This window comes from Mauremys mutica, chromosome 4, assembly GCF_020497125.1.
Source record: "Mauremys mutica isolate MM-2020 ecotype Southern chromosome 4, ASM2049712v1, whole genome shotgun sequence".
Lineage (NCBI taxonomy): Eukaryota > Metazoa > Chordata > Testudines > Geoemydidae > Mauremys > Mauremys mutica.
Window position 1 is genome coordinate 112200153 of NC_059075.1, and position 17269 is coordinate 112217421.

General features: G+C 46.1%; 1 protein-coding gene across 2 annotated transcripts in view; it reads right to left on the minus strand.

The window, feature by feature from the left end:
* EPS8L2 (EPS8 like 2) overlaps positions 1–17269 on the minus strand; it is a 107720-nt gene that overhangs the window by 71728 nt on the left and 18723 nt on the right. For both annotated transcript variants that reach the window (XM_045012689.1, XM_045012691.1), the window contains exons 2-3: positions 6632–6695; positions 4999–5054 (exon numbers count right to left, since the gene is read on the minus strand). In XM_045012689.1, coding sequence (XP_044868624.1) covers positions 4999–5054; positions 6632–6675 — 100 coding nt within the window. In that variant the 5' untranslated portion in view covers positions 6676–6695. The remainder of the gene's footprint in view (positions 1–4998; positions 5055–6631; positions 6696–17269) is intronic.

The following is a 17269-nucleotide window of genomic DNA, read 5'->3' on the forward strand; positions in this document are numbered from 1 at the left end:
TGCCCTGCATGCTACCTCCTAATGCCAGCCCTGGGTTTTATTTGCAGAAAACTAGTTGTTGTGGCACAGGTGGGCCGTGGAGCTTTATAGGGGGGGGGCCTTGGAAAGAAAAAGGTTGAGAACCCCTGCCTGAAGCAAAGCACCTCCAGGCAGATGGTGTCATTTGCCTAAGCCAGGCAGGTGGGAATGACTTGGGCCTGTCTTGCCCAGTGTTCTGTTACAGCCCAGAAACCTTTCTTCAGTTACAAACTGTTTTTGGTATCGAGTGATCACGGCTGCCAGGCTGTCACTCCTCAAGTTAACTGTTTCATCAGCTGGTTAATCTGCAGCAGGCAAAGTGCTCAGCACTCTCAAAGCTTGGACTCCATGATAAGACAGCACAGAAACTTCTTGCTGCGAGCACAGTTACAGGCTGTGAAATCCCCCTTCCATTTTATAGGCATTAGTTAGTTCTTCCCTAGGCACAAGTAGATCAGTATAGTGTACAGCCAATCGGGAAGGGGTGACTGATGTGAGTCATGCTGCTTAATGTACTACTGGAAAGTGCTCAGATGATCACAGTATAAGTACTTATATAGACTAGAATATTCTCTTACAGCCTGATTCTAAGCCCACTGAAGTCAATAGAGAGACCCCCGCCCTTAGTTTCAGTTATCTTAGGATCCTTTTTCCCCTGGGTTCAGTGCATAACCCTTGAATGGGTACAGTATTATTTATTAAGCCTTGAAAACAATTTAGATCAGTAGGAGGCTGCTGGCTAATGCAACCACAAAGACAGCAATAAGCCTGTTGTGTAAACTACTCATTATTTTAAAGTACTTCCTTCCCAGCCTTTCTCTAGGGATTGCCAGGAATACAATGGATTTCCCTCAATGCCCTTTCATCTAGGTTCAGAACAGAAGCCAGTAAGCAGAGAAGCAGCTTTATTTATTCATGGTGCACATTAACATTTATTCAGCTGGCTGCCCTGTGCGTTGAATAAGGCAGCAACATGATAGCTATCTGTCCTTCTACCTGCTGTCTGGCTAGCCAAGGTGCGTTCTATAAATGCGGCCAGAGACCCTTCCAGAACTTGGGGCTGAGCAAAGGAGAGACTGTGTTTTACTCTTTAAGAGTGATGACCCTGTGGTACCCATGATGACCTGGAGGTAAGCTCACCAATAGCTGGGAGCAACCCATCCACCCTCTGTTCATGCAAACTGGGTGAGGGATCATTCATCTGATGATGGCACGGCTATGCTAGTTGACTCTGAAGGAGATGCTGACCATAAACTGTTCACACACAAGGCACATATACAGGGCCAGGTTTGCTAGTATACTCTGGATGCCTGGTGATGCAAAGCAGCTGGATTGTACCAGTGATTCTGCACATGGTATTCTCTTTTCCTATCCTTCCTAGGGTGACCAGACAGCAAGTGTGAAAAATCGGGACGGGGATGGGGGGAAATAGGAGCCTATATAAGAAAAAGACCCCAAAATCGTGACTGTCCCTATAAAATCGGGACATCTGGTCACCCTAATCCTTCCTCTTAAATGTAAACTTACGTGAAGGAATTCATACTAGGCAGACAGGATGAGCAGGTGGCCAACTTTACATTGTAGGAGAAAATGTAACTTTCAGAATTTCCTGACTTTTGAGTGTTTGATTTTACAACAGAAGCTGGGAATAGGTGACAGGAATGGATCACTTGATGATTACCTGTTCCGTTCATTCCCTCTGAAGCACCTGGCACTGTCCACTGTTGGTAGACAGGATACTGGGCTAGATGGACCTTTGGTCTGACCCACTATGGCCACACTTATGTTCTTACATTCTAACATTTAATGTTGCATTAACCTCGGGATTTTGTTTGGTTGGTTTTTGTATTATTATTATTATTAATAATTATTGTTATTTCGTCAGTGAATAGGGTATGAGGATGGATGTGTGGGAGAAATTCTTCTTAGTGCTATTAGAATCAGCCTATTCAATCCCCATCAGATTGAAGGTAACTAAATGCAAAAAGAAAGAGGGTTAACGCAACACTTGCCTCCTTTGTATAGTGTTTTGAGATTTACTATTAAAAAGTGAATTACAAAGAAGGTCATTGTCATCATCCCCATTTCACGGGCAGGGAAACTGAGGCACAGAGCAGTAATGTGATTTGCCCAAGATGATCTAGCAGGCTGCTGGCCAAGCCACAGATAGCATCTAGGTCTCCCAAGTCTGAGTTCAGTACTCTATTTACTTGGGTACAGCGCCTCTGACATCTTAAATGACATTTATAAAGTGTTGCCTATACGGGTCAATAAAGTGGGAGAGACAGGTAGGTGTCCAACCACTGAGGGTTTTTTGGCAGAAAAGTAAGCACACAGAAGGCTTACCTCATTCATATACAAGCAGTGTAGTCTAGCAGGGGGCTGGGAGGGCGGAGCCCTGGATCCTATTCCCAGCTCTGCCACAGGCCTGCTGTGGGATGCCAGTACTTGTCATTTAACCTCTCAGTGTTGGTGAATTTGTAACAAGAATTGCTTTTAGGGTGACCAGACAGCAAGTGTGAAAAATCGGGACAGAGGGTGGGGGGTAATAGGAGCCTATATAAGAAAAAGCCCCAAATATCGGGACTGTCCCTATAAAATCGGGACATATGATCACCCTAATTGCTTTTGGGGCAGCTTCACAAAAAAGCAAGGCACTTTTCACCTAAGTGTTGTGATTGACGTTTGTTTTTGAGAACAAATTTGTTTTACAGAGAGTATGGACGCTTTGGGAGTGTTTGCCAAACCATTGGCTACTTATTTTCCATCTCCAGTTGTGGGCAGTAAAGCTATTTTAGAGCTGCCAGTGTCCCTATGGAGGGGCATAAAGCCAGTATTTTAACATCCACATGTTGATTACCTAATAAGAAGTCTCAGTTCTGTGATGCATTCACATGGTTGGTGGCAGGGCTGGCGCAACCATTTAGGCGACCTAGGCGGTCGCCTAAGGCACTAGGATTTGGGGGGGGGGGCGCACCATTTTCTCCAGCAGCGACCGCAGCAGCCAGATCTTTGGCCGCCCCGGTTGCCGCCGGCATTTAGGCGGAGGGAGCTGGGGCAGGGGAGCGCGGAGAGGGCCGCCTGCAGCAAGTAAGGGTGGGGAGGGTGGCACACAGGGGAACTCCCCGCCCCAGCTCACCCCTGCCCCGCCTCCTCCCCGAGCACAATGTGGCTGCTTCACTTTTCCCGCCTCCCAGGCTTGTGGCGCCAATCAGCTTAGGCGCCGCAACCCTGGGAGGCAGTAAAAGTGAAGCAGCGATGGCGTGCTCGGGGTGCTCGTGCTCTTGCTTGGAGCAGGGCTGCTGGAATACTGTCTCCAGCTCTGGTGCCCACTCAAGCACATGTTATTTAATCGCCAGACAAGTGACCAATAGAATAACCCCTGCACTTTCTCCCCAGACAGAAATTAGACCACAAATAGTCAGTGAGTGGTGCAAATAGCACTGAATTTATCTCCTCCCTTTACTTCTGTGTATTGGTCCCTTGCAGCTAATCTAAATGATTAATGATTACTTTGTTCAACACTTTATCCGCTAAGCTAAGTACTCAGCCAAGGAGGTCACTCACGGTGACACTATCCCAGGTTGAAGTCATTTTACAGTGACAAATCTCCAGGCAACCAGTCTGCAACGGAGGTCACTGTAGAGCGACAAATATCCCAGGCACCCCGCCTGTGACCACGATCACCTTACAGTGAAAATATCTCAGGCAACCAGTAGGCAAAGGCAAGTTTCTAATCAAGTCTGAGCAACTCATTGAATTGCTGCTGGAATGCTTTGATAGTCTACAAAAACCTAGAACAGAAGAATTGCCAGAATTCCACAAGGTTGTTTAGTAATTTTGCAGCTGGAAAGCAAAATCAGAAAAGCCCTGTTCTGTTCTATTCTGGCTTTTATATCTGCACCCATCACACTGCACTCACAAAACTAATGTTGCGTACCTGTGGCCGGATTCGGCTAATGAAGTCAATGAAAATTCTACACACAGAAGGCTTTCCAGACCACATCTAGAGTACCCCAAACTAAGGAGCTTTTATCCTCCTAGCTGAACTGTGTGGAGGAGAAGATTTCTCATCTCACCTCCTCCCGATGCTTGTTCAGGCAATCACTACATAGTGTGGACCAGATCCTCAGCTAGTGTAAATCAGCTGAGATCCATCAGTAATGTCGATGATACAATGCTTTTATACGTAGGTCCATTGACTTCAATGTGGCAATGTCAATTTACACCAGCTGAGGATCTGGCCCGGCATGTTCATCTGAAGCTCTTCTTGCCCTCTAGAAAATGATCCCTTGTAAACTCTCTCTTTGAAAACTTCAGAGGGCATTGACTTTTCATGGTGTACTGAGTAATTAGCGAGTATAATCATTAACCTGCTCACAACAGTCTTTTTTAGCTTCGCACTTTTGAGAACCTGGTTATCTTGCTAAATCAACCAGAGAATGTTAGGGATCCTGTGGAAGTGTGTCTGTTTTGCACAGGCTTGTAACACTAGCAAAATTAATATGGGAGTGGCAGCCCCTATCAGAGTGGCTGCACTAAGTGGCTGCAATGGCATGACCGCTAGTGCAGAGAGAACATATATGCCTTTCTGCCACCATGTCATGAAAACCTGCTATAAACATGGTGTATAGGAAAACAGATGTCGTCTGCCTGTTTCCTGCCACATAGCACCTCAGCAGGGAGAAGTATAGGAAACAGTATTGGAACAGACCCATGGCTTGTCTAGTCTGGCATCCTGTCTGCAGTAGCTTCTTCTACTGGATGCTTCATTGGAAAGTGAGAAGCCCCTTAAAGGTGAATTGTGATGTGTCCATGTCAGTTCATCTCACAACTGCCCCACACTGTCCCACCATGAGATATGAAGAGGAACCATGCAATAACGATGCCTTCAGCTTTCCCTTCTACCAGTTTGAACCTGGCAGTCTTTACTCAGGCAAATCTCAGCAGCAGCCTAGTGTATCAGTGGCAGTGACTTACCGTATAAATCTTTTGCACTCATTCTCGAAGCACCATCTGCTTTGCCCAAGCTGCTGCTGCAAAAGAAAAGAAAAGGAGCAAATAAACAATAAATCTCAAAAAGTTTTTTTTTTTGGTTGTTTTTTTTTTACTGGATTCATTTGAGCAACTCCGATGGTAACCAGTTGATCTGGTCTAGTGCTTGAATGGCAAACGGCAACAGGCTTTTCAAACCAGCTTAATGGCAAATGGCAATGAGTTTTTCACATCAGCTTGCGTTAGTGTGTAAGTGAGATAGTTATCAGGACCCTGTCTGGTGAGCTGGAGGAGTATCAGTCACTGACACCAATTCTCCAGTGACGCCTCCAATTGCAACAAGCTGGGATGCCTTGCAGGAAGCTCGAATGCCATCATGTTTGCACAGTCTGTTGGAGAGATCTAATTTTTGTGAGGGGAGGGGATCTGACCTACTCCTGTTTGAGGTTTCGCTCACTCCAAGGAGTAGCCCACTGGCTTTCCCTTCAGGCAGGTCAGACCAAAAAGGGCAGAAGACCCTCTGCCTAAGACAACAGATGTATGGATCTTCCACCACTGACCATCACCCATTTTACTCTCTTTGTTCTCCCAGCGTCCGCTGGTCTCTTCTAGTCTGTAAGGCTTTGTCACAGGCTGGCTGGCCCTTTAAGGCAAGCCGGGCTCAGCCTTGCCTGTGACCAGACAGCTATTCCCCAGCTGAATGTGATGGAGACTTAATTATAATGCCTGGTCCCAGCTGTGAGGGATCAGAGAGAGGACTACGTAAACAGAGCTGTGAACTCCATTCAGAGAGGAGCCAGGAGAGTCTCCTTTCTCAGAAGTGCCTGGGGAACTTAGGCTGGAGGACACAACTCAAGGAACAGGTCAGGTTCCTGTGGGGGACTATGAGGTAGGGCCTGTGAGGAGCAGGGAGATCCCTGAGGAAGGGGATGTAGTGGAGGAGACCTGTGGCAGGGAGGAAGCAGCATAGGAGAAACTCTGCTGGGACCAGGTGCGGGGGGGGGCATCATGAGGCCAGCACAGGTGGTCAACAGGGGGCATAAGCAGCAAAGTACCCTGCAATGCCACGTCCTGATGCCAGGGGGTGCTATAGCAATGGGGCCAGCCAGGATAGTGAGCTGTGTCCTGGTTCCCCCCTCCTGGGGCAGGCAGCAGCTCAGAGTTTTGTAGTGTACTGCCACATGCACCCTGCTGTCCAGTGTTGGCTGAAGCTTTCAGGGAGAGATTTTGTAGATCCAGGCAGAGTATAATTTGAATCTGCCCCATAGAAATTTGTGGGCACCTGAACGAACCCTAGAACTACAGAAACAGGGCAACCAGACATAGGTTTCTCTTCCCTCTAGAATGTCGATCAAACCACATGGCGCTTTGTGGCAAAGCCCTGATGCATGATGGCATGCGTGAGCATGTTTGGTTTAGACTGCATTGAGACATGGCAAGGTGGAATCTTCCCTGGCCCTAGCTGGGGAGACCCAAGTAAGTGAGCAGGAGAAAGTGGAGTCCCTCCCTTAAGGGAGAACCAGGAGTGGAAGGAAATGTGTTTGTGGTGGCAGGTAATAATCTATTGCAGTTTCTGGGGATGAGCCATTCAGCCAAACTTTGTCATTCAGGTTCTTACTTTGCAGAGCCAGGCTGGCTGCTGGTAGATCCTTTGAGACTCATGTTGCTGTCAAGACATTAAACTGTAATAGAAACAAAGGAGTTGCAGTTAGCACATTCCGCATTCCACTTGTTTGACCTGATGAAATGTTTGCCTGGGTGTGAACCACACTTCACAATCAGACTTTGTTCGGCATCTGGGGCTCCAGCCTCTGATTCTGTGCCCACAGTCAATAGTGTGTGCAGACAATAGTATTTAGATGCACCTAATGTGCTTCCATAACCTCTCCCCACCCCACATCTGTTTGTATTGCTATAGCTCCCTATATAGAACACCTAATGTGTGCACACACACCGACAAAAGTCCTGGATTCAAATTCCACAGCAGGTTTGTCATAAACAGATAGTTAAGGGTTAAAGTCTCTTTTACCTGTAAAGGGTTAACGAGCTCAGTAACCTGAGGAACACCTGACCAGAGGACCAATCAAGGGACAGGATAATTTCAAATCTCTGTGGAGGGAAGGCTTTGTCTGTGTTCCTTGTTTGCTCTGTGTGCTCTCTTTGGATCTAAGAGAGGCCAGACATGTCTCCAAGTTCTCCTGGAGTATTTCCTACTATCCAGTATAGTGAGTATTAGTTAAAAAGGCGGATTAGTCTTTTGAGTTACTTTCTGTATTTGCAGTTGTGTGTTGCTGGATAAATTCTTTATTTCTGTTGCTGTTACTTTGATTATTCTGAGGAGGAGGGAGGGGAAGTCTCTCCAGTTTTTATAAGTTAGACCCTGTATTTTTGCATCCTGGTAATACAGAGATAGAAAAAAAAAGTACACTTTCTTTAATAAAATCTTTTCTTTTTTAGAACTTGATTGATTTCTTCCCTTGTTTGGATTTTCAGGGGAAGGGGAGGAGGAAAAAGTGAATCCCTCTTTGTTTGATTCAAGGAGTTTGAATCAAGGTATCTCTCCCAAGGACTAGGGGAAGGGAAGGGGGATAGGCAATCCCTCTTTGTTTGATTCAAGGAGTTTGAATCGGGTATCTCTCCTAAGCATTAGGAGAGGGGAGGGGGGGAAATGGGTTGTTTCCCTTTGTGTTGAGATTCAGGTTTGAATCTGTGTTCCCCAGGGAAAGTTTTGGGGGAACAGGGAGTGTGTCAGACACTTAAAAACTGACTGGTGGCAGCGAAAACCAGATCTAAACTAGGATTTTAGTTTAGAGGAGTCCATGCAGGTCCCCATCTTGTGAACGCTAAAGTTCAAAGTGGGGAATAAACCTATGACAAGGTTGTAGGCCCATTCCTAACCTAATGCTTTCAGTTTGTTCTATGTTGTTGTTTTATGACTTGCTGCTGGCATTACAGCACGGTATCATTAAAGGCTGCTGCAGTGATAGAGGTCCGTCATTTAGATGACAGATTAATCCAAGGTTCCCTCTGTTCATCTCTGCCCAGGTAGAAGGTAAAGCCTTTTAAAGCCAGTTCCAGTGCCTGAGGCTGTGTATGTGTGAATTGCTGCTGAGCTCACAAGGGCAGCTGCTGTCTCTTTACAATCCCCACACTGCTGATATCTGATGGATCTCTTTGTGCAGTGCTTTAGGATTGCTGGAGAATGGGCTGTGCTCTATAAACCCCAGTTAATAATAATATATGGAGATATCTCCATCTCATAGAATGGGAAGGAACCCCCAAAAGTCATTGAGTTCAGCCCCCGCTATCACTAGCAGTATCAAGGTCCCTAAGTGGCCCCCTCAAGGATTGAGCTCACAACCTTGGGTTTAGCAGGCCAATGCGCAAACCACTGAGCTATCCCTCCCCTGTGTTCTGTTCACTTTAGGGCTTTTTTATGTGCGGTTCATACCTCCCCTGAAACCACTGCACTATGGTTGCAACTTAATGCAACCTCTCTGAAGTCCAAAGTGTTGTGTGGGCGTAAATGAGAGCAGGATTTGGCCCAGGGAGTTGGCAGTTTACCTCCAGGATCCTAGAACAGGATCTAATGGGGGAAGCTGACTGACAGAGGGGTCACCTTGAGAACTGTAGCACTTGTGTTGCTTCATAAATTCTGTCAGAAAGCGCAATGCTGTGAGATCTACCTCCCTTTCTCCTCCCATTATAGGGCTAGATTCAATCACACCCCATCTGTTTTTTGAGGTAGCAGCCCCTGCATGCTGCCCCATCAGAAAATCCATTATTGTGGAGGTATGGCAGAGCTTTATACAAGCTCCCAGAGAGAAGCTATGTGGAGTTCTACTGAATCTGGACAAGCCATGAAATGAAATGATTTTTAACTCATGGCTGATAACAGTGGAGCACCAGGGGAATAAGCCATTGCACTCAGGAGAACAGCCAAAGAATTTATCCTGCATAATGATCTAGCAGGAGCCTCAAAGGAAGTCAGAGCCATCTGCCACCTATTAAAATTTGCTGTTAAGGTTGCCAGCTCTCCAGGATTGGCCTGGAGTCTCCAGCAATTAAAGATTCATCTTTCATTAAAGATTATGTTGTGTGATGAAATCTCCAGGAATACGCCCAACCAAAACTGGCAACCCTAATTTGCTATAAGATCCATGCACACATGAAAGCTTCATAAAGTTTCATCTGGCCAAGTGTGGGATTCACATGCATAGCCATTGCTGGCATTTCGATGGGAGTGTCGCATGTAAATTCCCTGCATTTATCTAGAGTAGAAAGATGCCACTAATTTTCTTAAAGATGAGTCATCATGCTGTGACAGCCACTTCAGTAACAGAGTGCAGTTACAGTAGAATGAGTGGTACATGCTAAGGGGCTGATCCAGAACTCACCAAAGTCAGTGGAAGGCTCGGGCTGCCCATCAGGAATTGGGCATTGTGTTAGGTACTATGCACGCACACACACACACACACACACTCTCTCTCTCTCTCTCTCTCTCTCTCTCTCTGCCTGAAAGAGCTTACAATCTAACTGTGTGATGAGAGGCAACAGGTGGATTCAACAAGCAGACATGGGGAGCATGAGGTGACAGTGAGAATAATAACTAGTGTACTAAGCAGCAGTCACAGCATACCAGGTGCCTAGCCACGCTCAGGTACCTGTGGGTGTAACCCATACTAATATGGAGTGATGCTTTGTCTCCTTCTAGTGGCTAATGAGAGTGCTACCACCACTCAAACTGCACAAGCTCCTGTAATTTGAGCAGTCGGGGCTCCTGCTTTTTAGATCTGAGGGTCAGTCCCTGCAGATGGACAGGAGGGCTGGTGTTATATTAGGTTAATTAATACAGATCATAGTGCCACATTCCACCCTGGAAGAGGCTTCGCTAGTTGTTGAATGATTCCCTGTATCTATATGGGGAGCAGGATCAACTAAGCATGAGCTCCCAAAGTATATCTGGGGCCAAAAGTGCTAACGCGATCCTAAAATGCATAAACAGAGGCATCTCGAGTAGGAGCAGAGAGGTTATTTTCCCTCTGTATTTGACACTGGTGTGAGAGCTGCTGGAATACTGTCTCCAGCTCTGGTGCCCACAAAACAAGAAGGATGTTGATAAATTGGAGACAGTTCAGAAAAGAGCCACAAAAATGATTAGAGGATTAGAAAGCATAGCGCACAGTAATAGACTCAAGGAGTTCAATCTATTTAAATGAACAATGAAGATGAAAGGGTGGCTTGATGAAGGGGTATCTATATGGGGAACAAATATTTAATAATAGGCTCTTCAATCTAGCAGACAGAGGTGATCCAATGGCTAGAAGTTGAAGCTAGACAAATTCAGACTAATATATGATGTAAATTTTTAACAGTGAGAGCAATTAACCATTGGAACAATTTACCAAGGGTCATGGTGTTTTCTCCATCACTGACAATTGTTAAATCAAGATTGGATGTTTTTCTAAAAGATACGCTCTAGGAATCATTTTGGGGAAGGCCTGTGTTACACAGGAGGGCAAACTAGATGATCATAGTGGTCTATTCTGGCCTTGGAATCTATGAATCTATTATAATTATTTATATTGTGGTAGCTAGTTAACAGTGCTAGGTAAATTGAGAGAGAGCGCTCCGCCCAATGAGCTTACAGTCTAAAAGAACACAAAACAGGAAACGCACAAAGAGCCCAGGGAGCTAGCAGGCACGTGTTTCAGTACTTCCATCCCTCTCATTTAATGCAGCATTATTACTATTATTTGTTAGTAGTATTTAACCCTTGCCTGATTTCCCACCCCCAAACTATTTCATTATCATGAAGTCTCATGTGATTATGCCGCTAATACTTCTCACCAATAGGTCTTGTCTATATGTAACTGAGGGTGTGATGTCTAACTGAGTTAGTTAAATCTGGGCAAAATCTTCTTTTGTGAACACTCTGAATCTCATTTTAAACCTGGCTTATAGCAGTTAAACTCAATTCCTTATCGACAGATCTGTAGCTGAAAAGCACTATGCAAGAGTTAGGGGTGGTATGATTATTATTAAGCTAAATTGCGATAAACCAAGTGTAAGTGGGTTTTAAATAGATTTACAGTTAAACCGTTTCAGTTTTGAGTATAGACATGGACCAAAGAAAATGTGTGAGCACTGAGGCCTGTGATCAACCCCTCCCCCCACTTCCCCTTGGGTTCTTTCCTCTCTTGGGGGGCATCTCCAAAGCCTCCAGTACTGGTGAAGCCTCCACTACTGGTGCAGCCTCCAGCACTCGCTCTGGGTTCTGCTTGCTCTCACTTTGTTTCTTACTCATGCTTCCTGATGAAAGAATTCCTGAAATCTCTCTCTATCTTCCTAATGGGCGCGGTTGTTTGCTACATATTTCATGGGGCACTAGGTGTGTGCATTTAAAAAAAAAAAACAAGAGGCAAATTTAGTAATATGATTATTAGAACATTGTGTATCAGGATCGCTTTGTCTCTGCTACTATTTGCTTCTGTTGTTTCCTCCTCAGACCTTCCGTTTCTCATCCCCCTCAGTAGGAAATTTGCCTTTGTTTAAATCAGTATTTAAAGTAGCAGTAGATGTGATACATCTGGACTCTAGTAAGGCTTTTGACACATTATATTCTTTAAGCAAACTAGGGAAATCAGGTCTAGATGAAATTACTATTAGATGGGTGCACAACTGGTTGCAAAACTGCACTCAAAAAGTAGTTATGGTTTGCTGTCAAACTGGGGGATAGATCTAGTGGGGTCCCACAGGGGTCTGTCTTGGGACCAGTACTATTCAATATTTTCATTCATAATTTGGAGGATGGGGCTGGGGAGAGTATGCTTATAAAATTTGCAGATGCCACCAAGCTGGAAGGGTTTGCAAGCACTTTGTAGGGCAGGATTGTAATTCAAAATAATCGTGTTATACTGGAGAATTGGTCAGACATGAACAAGACGGAATTCAATAAAGACAAGTGCAAAGTACTACACTTAGAAAAAATCACATGCACAAATACCAAATAGGGAATAAGTGGGTAGGCAGCCATACTGCAGGATTTGGCGGTTATAGTGGATCACTGAGTCGATAGTGCGATGCTGTTGCTTAAAAGGCAACTGTCATTCTGGGATGTATTAGTGTGGGAGTGTCATATGTAAGACATGGGAGGTGTCCTGCTCTGCTCAGCACTGGTGAGGTCTCAGCTGGAGTACAGTGTCCAGTTTTGGGCACCATGCTTTTAGACAGATGTGAACAAACTGGAGAGAGTCCAGAGGAGAACAAAAATGATAGAAGATTTAGAAATCATGACTGTCAGGAAAGGTTGAAAGAATTGAGCATGTTTAGTCCTGAGAAAAGAAGACTGAGGGGGGACATAACTTCAAATATGTAAAAGGTTGTCATACAGAGGAGAGAGATCAATTGTTCTCTGTGTCTCCTGGCTTAGTTTGCAGCAGTGGAGATTTAGGTTAGATATTAGGGGGAAAGTTCTAACTATACAGATAGTTAAGCACTGGAATTGGTTCCTACAGAGGTTGCACAATTACGGTCTTTGGAGGTTTTTAAGAACAGGTTAGACAAATACCTGTCATAGATGGTCTAGGTATATTGAATCCTGACTCAGGACAGGGAGATGGATTAGTTTCATTGCACTGCGACCCCCTACTGACAACAAAAATTACTACACAACCCCATGAGGGGGGACCAAAGCCCAAGGGCTTCAGCCCCAGGTTGAGGGCCTGTAACCTGAGCTCCACCACCCAAGGCTGAAACAGAGGGGCTTTGGCTTGGGCCCTAGGACCCAGCAATTCTAATGCCAGCTCTGACGACCCCATTAAAATGGGGTTGTGACCCACTTTGGAGTCCCAACCCACTGTTTGAGAACCGCTGGATTAGATGACTTCTTGAGGTCCCTTCTAGACCTACATTTCTGTGATTCTATTATTCTGTATTGGTGAACTACCCCAGGTTGATTTATCTGATGGTGTGGGGCAGTGTTTTTCAAAGCCCATGGATTGTGACTGCCAAGGGGGGAAAGGAGGTCACAAAAGGCAATCACGGGGGTTGTGAGGCATTGCATATTGATACTTTTTTACTCTTACTTTTATAATAAATGTGAGAGAGTCATGAAAAATTTTGACTTTGGATAAAGGCTTGCCAACCTGGAAAGGCTGAGCAATGCTGGTGTAGTGTGTAGGAATAGTAATAACGCCTCATTCTAATATAGTGCTTTTCATCTCAAAGTGCTTTGTAAAGGGGGCACATATTAGAGCTGGACAGAGAAACTTCTACAGAAGCATATTCCATCAAAATATTCAGTTCCAACTCAATCGAAATGCTTCATGAAATCGGGTTGATTTTGCCGGAATTTCCTTTCTGAAGAAAACTGGAATAAAAAGTTCTGACAATGTTGAAATGCCCCGTTTCAACCTTTTTGGAATGAAATGATTTTTCGTTTTTGAAATTACTTTTCATTTTGAAATGTTGTGTTCTAATACTCAGTAAAAAAAAAAAAAAGTCAAAACTTAAACACATTTCAGTCTTTTAAAAATGAAAGACTTTGTTTGACCCATAATCAATTTTGTTTGGAATTTTCTTTCCTGGAAAATTTTGAAATTTTTGGTTTTTCATTCTGGCTTGCAAGGAAGCCAAATTTCAAAATCTCAAAAGCCTTCATGAAATGGAGTTCTGTCCTCTGCACGGCGCTAGTCAGTATCATCCACCCCCATTTGACAGATGAGGAAACAGAGGCACGGAGAATGATTTGTTCAGGGTCACACACAGGCCAGTGACAGAGCTAGGAACAGCATGCAGGTTTCCTGAGTGCTCTAGCCACTGGAGGTCATACTGCCTGGCATAGTATTGCTGTCGAGGGTAGTATCTCTCTAAATAGGAATATCCCTATATAGCTCAGATGGGATGGCCTCCCTAAAAAAAGACTCATCATAAGCAGAGCAAACAGTCAAATGAAATTGAACTGAATATGTAGCCATGTTATTGGGGCATGAGATGAAGCCACTCCAACCAAGCATGCTAATGCCACTTCCAGTATCGTCCTACAATAGAAAAGGGTTGGCAGGAAGTGAATCCATTGATTAAAAATGGCTACAAAACCTACAGATCTGCTGTAGATTGGCCAAAGATGCAACATTTGAATACATATCTTAATTCCTATTCGTTATTTGGATTACAGTTGTGTTCAGAGGCACCCACAGAGATTAGGGTCTCTTGGGCTAATCTCTGTACACACACACAGTCTCCGCCCCAAAGAACTTACAACCTAAATAGACAAGGCAGATGGGTGAAGTGACTTGTCTCAAATCACCCAGCAGGTCAGCAGCGGAGCTGAGGTCTCCTGGATCCTAGTTCAGTGCCCTATCCACTAGTCCGCACTGCCCTAATATAAAGGGTTGATTGCCACTAGGAGTTTTGCTTCGGTCCTATCTCCAAAATGTGAGCTAGCTAGGGAGTGATGCTGAGAGCTTCACATTGGAGTTTAACCCTTTCGCTGCCAACAGACCATGTCCTTGTCTTCATCAGCCTTGCAACTAAAATGTCTGTCTGTGTGACTGGCATGATGGTGCCTATCTGATGGATCAGCCCCGAGGGGCAGGTCATGTTTTCCTAGGTGGAGCTGGCATATCATATTCAGCATGGGCCGGGTTAACTGGAGCAAGCACAGAAAGGGGTTAATTAAGTCAGCTGTCTGAAGCCCTTCTTTGCGTATTTTCTGGCCCAGGAAATGTTGAATTGTCCCTAAGAGATGATGCATTTTCTAAAGTCTCACCAAATGGTGGGACTGAAATGTAACGGAAATCTGAACAGAATCCTAGTCGGGGGAGGAGCTTTAGCATGTTAGCCACTGCCATGTGATCACTCTAGCTGAAATGGAACCTGTGGGTGTCAGCAGGAGAGAAGGGAGCCTGGCATGACATGGGCCAGCTCTCATGTTGTCGTCAATGCCAAGTTCCCTCCCTCTCTTCCTTCAAAGTGGGTGAAGGAGACAACGGACACGGGTAGGAGAGAGGTCTGGGCAGTGAGAGCAGGGCTGGCACCTTCCGTGGATGCTGTCAAGCATAATTAATGAATGCATAGGAAATACTTCCTGATCCTCGGAGAGAGGAGACCCTGCACAAGGACCAAATGTTATTAGTGGAAAGGGGTTTGCGATGATGAGATGTTTGTGACAGAAATGCTGCCCTTGGGGGCCCGCACAGGGGGCAGGTCTGACCTTACTCTGCCTTTGGTGGCCACACTTGTGGTCAGTGCGGATAGAAAGGATCACACAAGAATGCTAGATTAGGGAAAGCCTGAGCAAATAACACCAGGCTCCAGTTAGAAACATTAGCTGTTGATCACATGATGTTATCTCTTGAAGTGCCCAGGATAACAAAGCTCCATCTGTTCATGCCGCTGGACAGTTTTGGAAGTATATGTAGCGCTGGGGAAAGTGCCTGATTAGTGCCTAAACGGTGCCTAAATTTGCCTGTGCCCACAAGAACAGTTACAGCACAGCCAGCAGCTGTACAAGCTGCCCTACACTGCTCTGCCAACACACATCTACCACAGCCTGGGCTGTACATCTCCAGAGGCGAGAGTGTCGTCCCATCTTCCATGGCCTGTTATGTCCCCCCTGCCCCATTACTGGGCTCCTGGAAAACATTAATGCATTCATCCTCACAGCACTCCTGGGGGAAGTATTAGCCTTGTTTTACGAGGTCAGGTGTTTGTGAGGCATTGAGTGACTTGCCAAGTCACATAGGGAGTTCGTTGCAGAGCCAGGAATTGAACCCAACTCTCCTGAGCCTCCATCTAATGCCTTTGTGATAGAACCATCTTCCATTGTTTCCCCATCATGGTTCTGCTGGGTTTGCCAATGAGGTTGCCTGTTAGTGCCAACTGCAGTGTGGTTTCTGTGACGTTGAGACCAATACACTAGGTACTGGTCTGAGATCACTGGTTTATTTCACACACGCTGCCTAACAGCCATTTGATGGCAATTGTAGCGGGGTGGTTACCCGCTCCTGCCCTTTTGGGGCTTTAAAACAGACCTGGGAAGGGGCTTTAGGCTGGGCTGATTGGGGACGTGGCTGCAGCTGGGGCCACGCCCCAAACTGAGCAACAGGGCCTTATAAGAAGGCCAGGGAAGCCAGAAGTAAAACAGTCTCTCTCTGGCTGTAGAGAGGGATGGGCCTGGCTGCAGGGAGCTAGACTGGGTACCTGAGTGGAGCAGGGCTGGGGAGAGGCAGAGGAGCTGGGGAGCTCCAGCCTGGAAAGCCCCAGGCTGCGGCCTAGCAGAGGGCTAAGAGGTACTGGGGGTTGCAGGGGGCAACCCAGGGGTAGGCAACGGCAGCAGGTCCAAACCCCCTTTGCTGATGATGAGTGGCGGATACTGCAGTCTGCCCCAGTGAACGGGGGCTCGATGGAGACTGGGCAGTAGCCAACACTGAGGCAAAGTGGGGATAGCGAGGAGGGGGAGACCCAGTTGAAGGTGCACCGGGGTCCTGGGAGGGACACGGGGGCCAGTAGCTGGAAGGCGGACCACCAGCCTGCAGAGGGCGCTCTAGATGCTGGACTGAGCTAATTCCCAAGGACGACCAGCAGGAGGCGCCGCAGGGGTGAGTCGGCCCGTCTACAGCAATGAATTTCCGCCACTACCAACCTAAGCTGGATTTGAACATGTGAACGAGAAGTGAAGGGCTCTGTTACCCACCACCAAAAGATCCATCTGTCTAAACAAAAACAAATGAAGAAGAAAATGATTCACATTTGTCACAGAGTGTGGGGGAGACAAGGCTCTGCACCCCCGACTTCCAGTGATTCACTATGACCCAGCCAGTAAAACAGTAGGTTTATTTAGACAACAGGAACACAGTCCAAAACAGGTCTTGCCGGTACAGACAACAGGACCCCCTTTAGTTAGGTCAATCTGGGGACACCAAAGAAGCCACAGCCCCATTGGGAAGCTCAAGCCCCGTTGGGGCGCCCCTCTCCATTTCCCAGCCAGCTCCAAACTGAAATTCCCTTCAGCCATCTCACTCAGCCTCCCCCCGGTTTCTCCCCCAGCCTTTGTGTCCTTTGTCCAGTTTCCGGGCAGAGGTATTACCTGGCCTCCAACCCCCTTCCTGGGTTCTCATGTTACATGCTCAGGTATCCTCCCTTCCCCAATGCAGACAGTCCCAGCAAAACTCCCCTGCAACCTTCCCAGGTCAATACTCTCCACTCAGTATTCAAAGAACACATCAAAAACATTCCCACTTTGTCACAACAT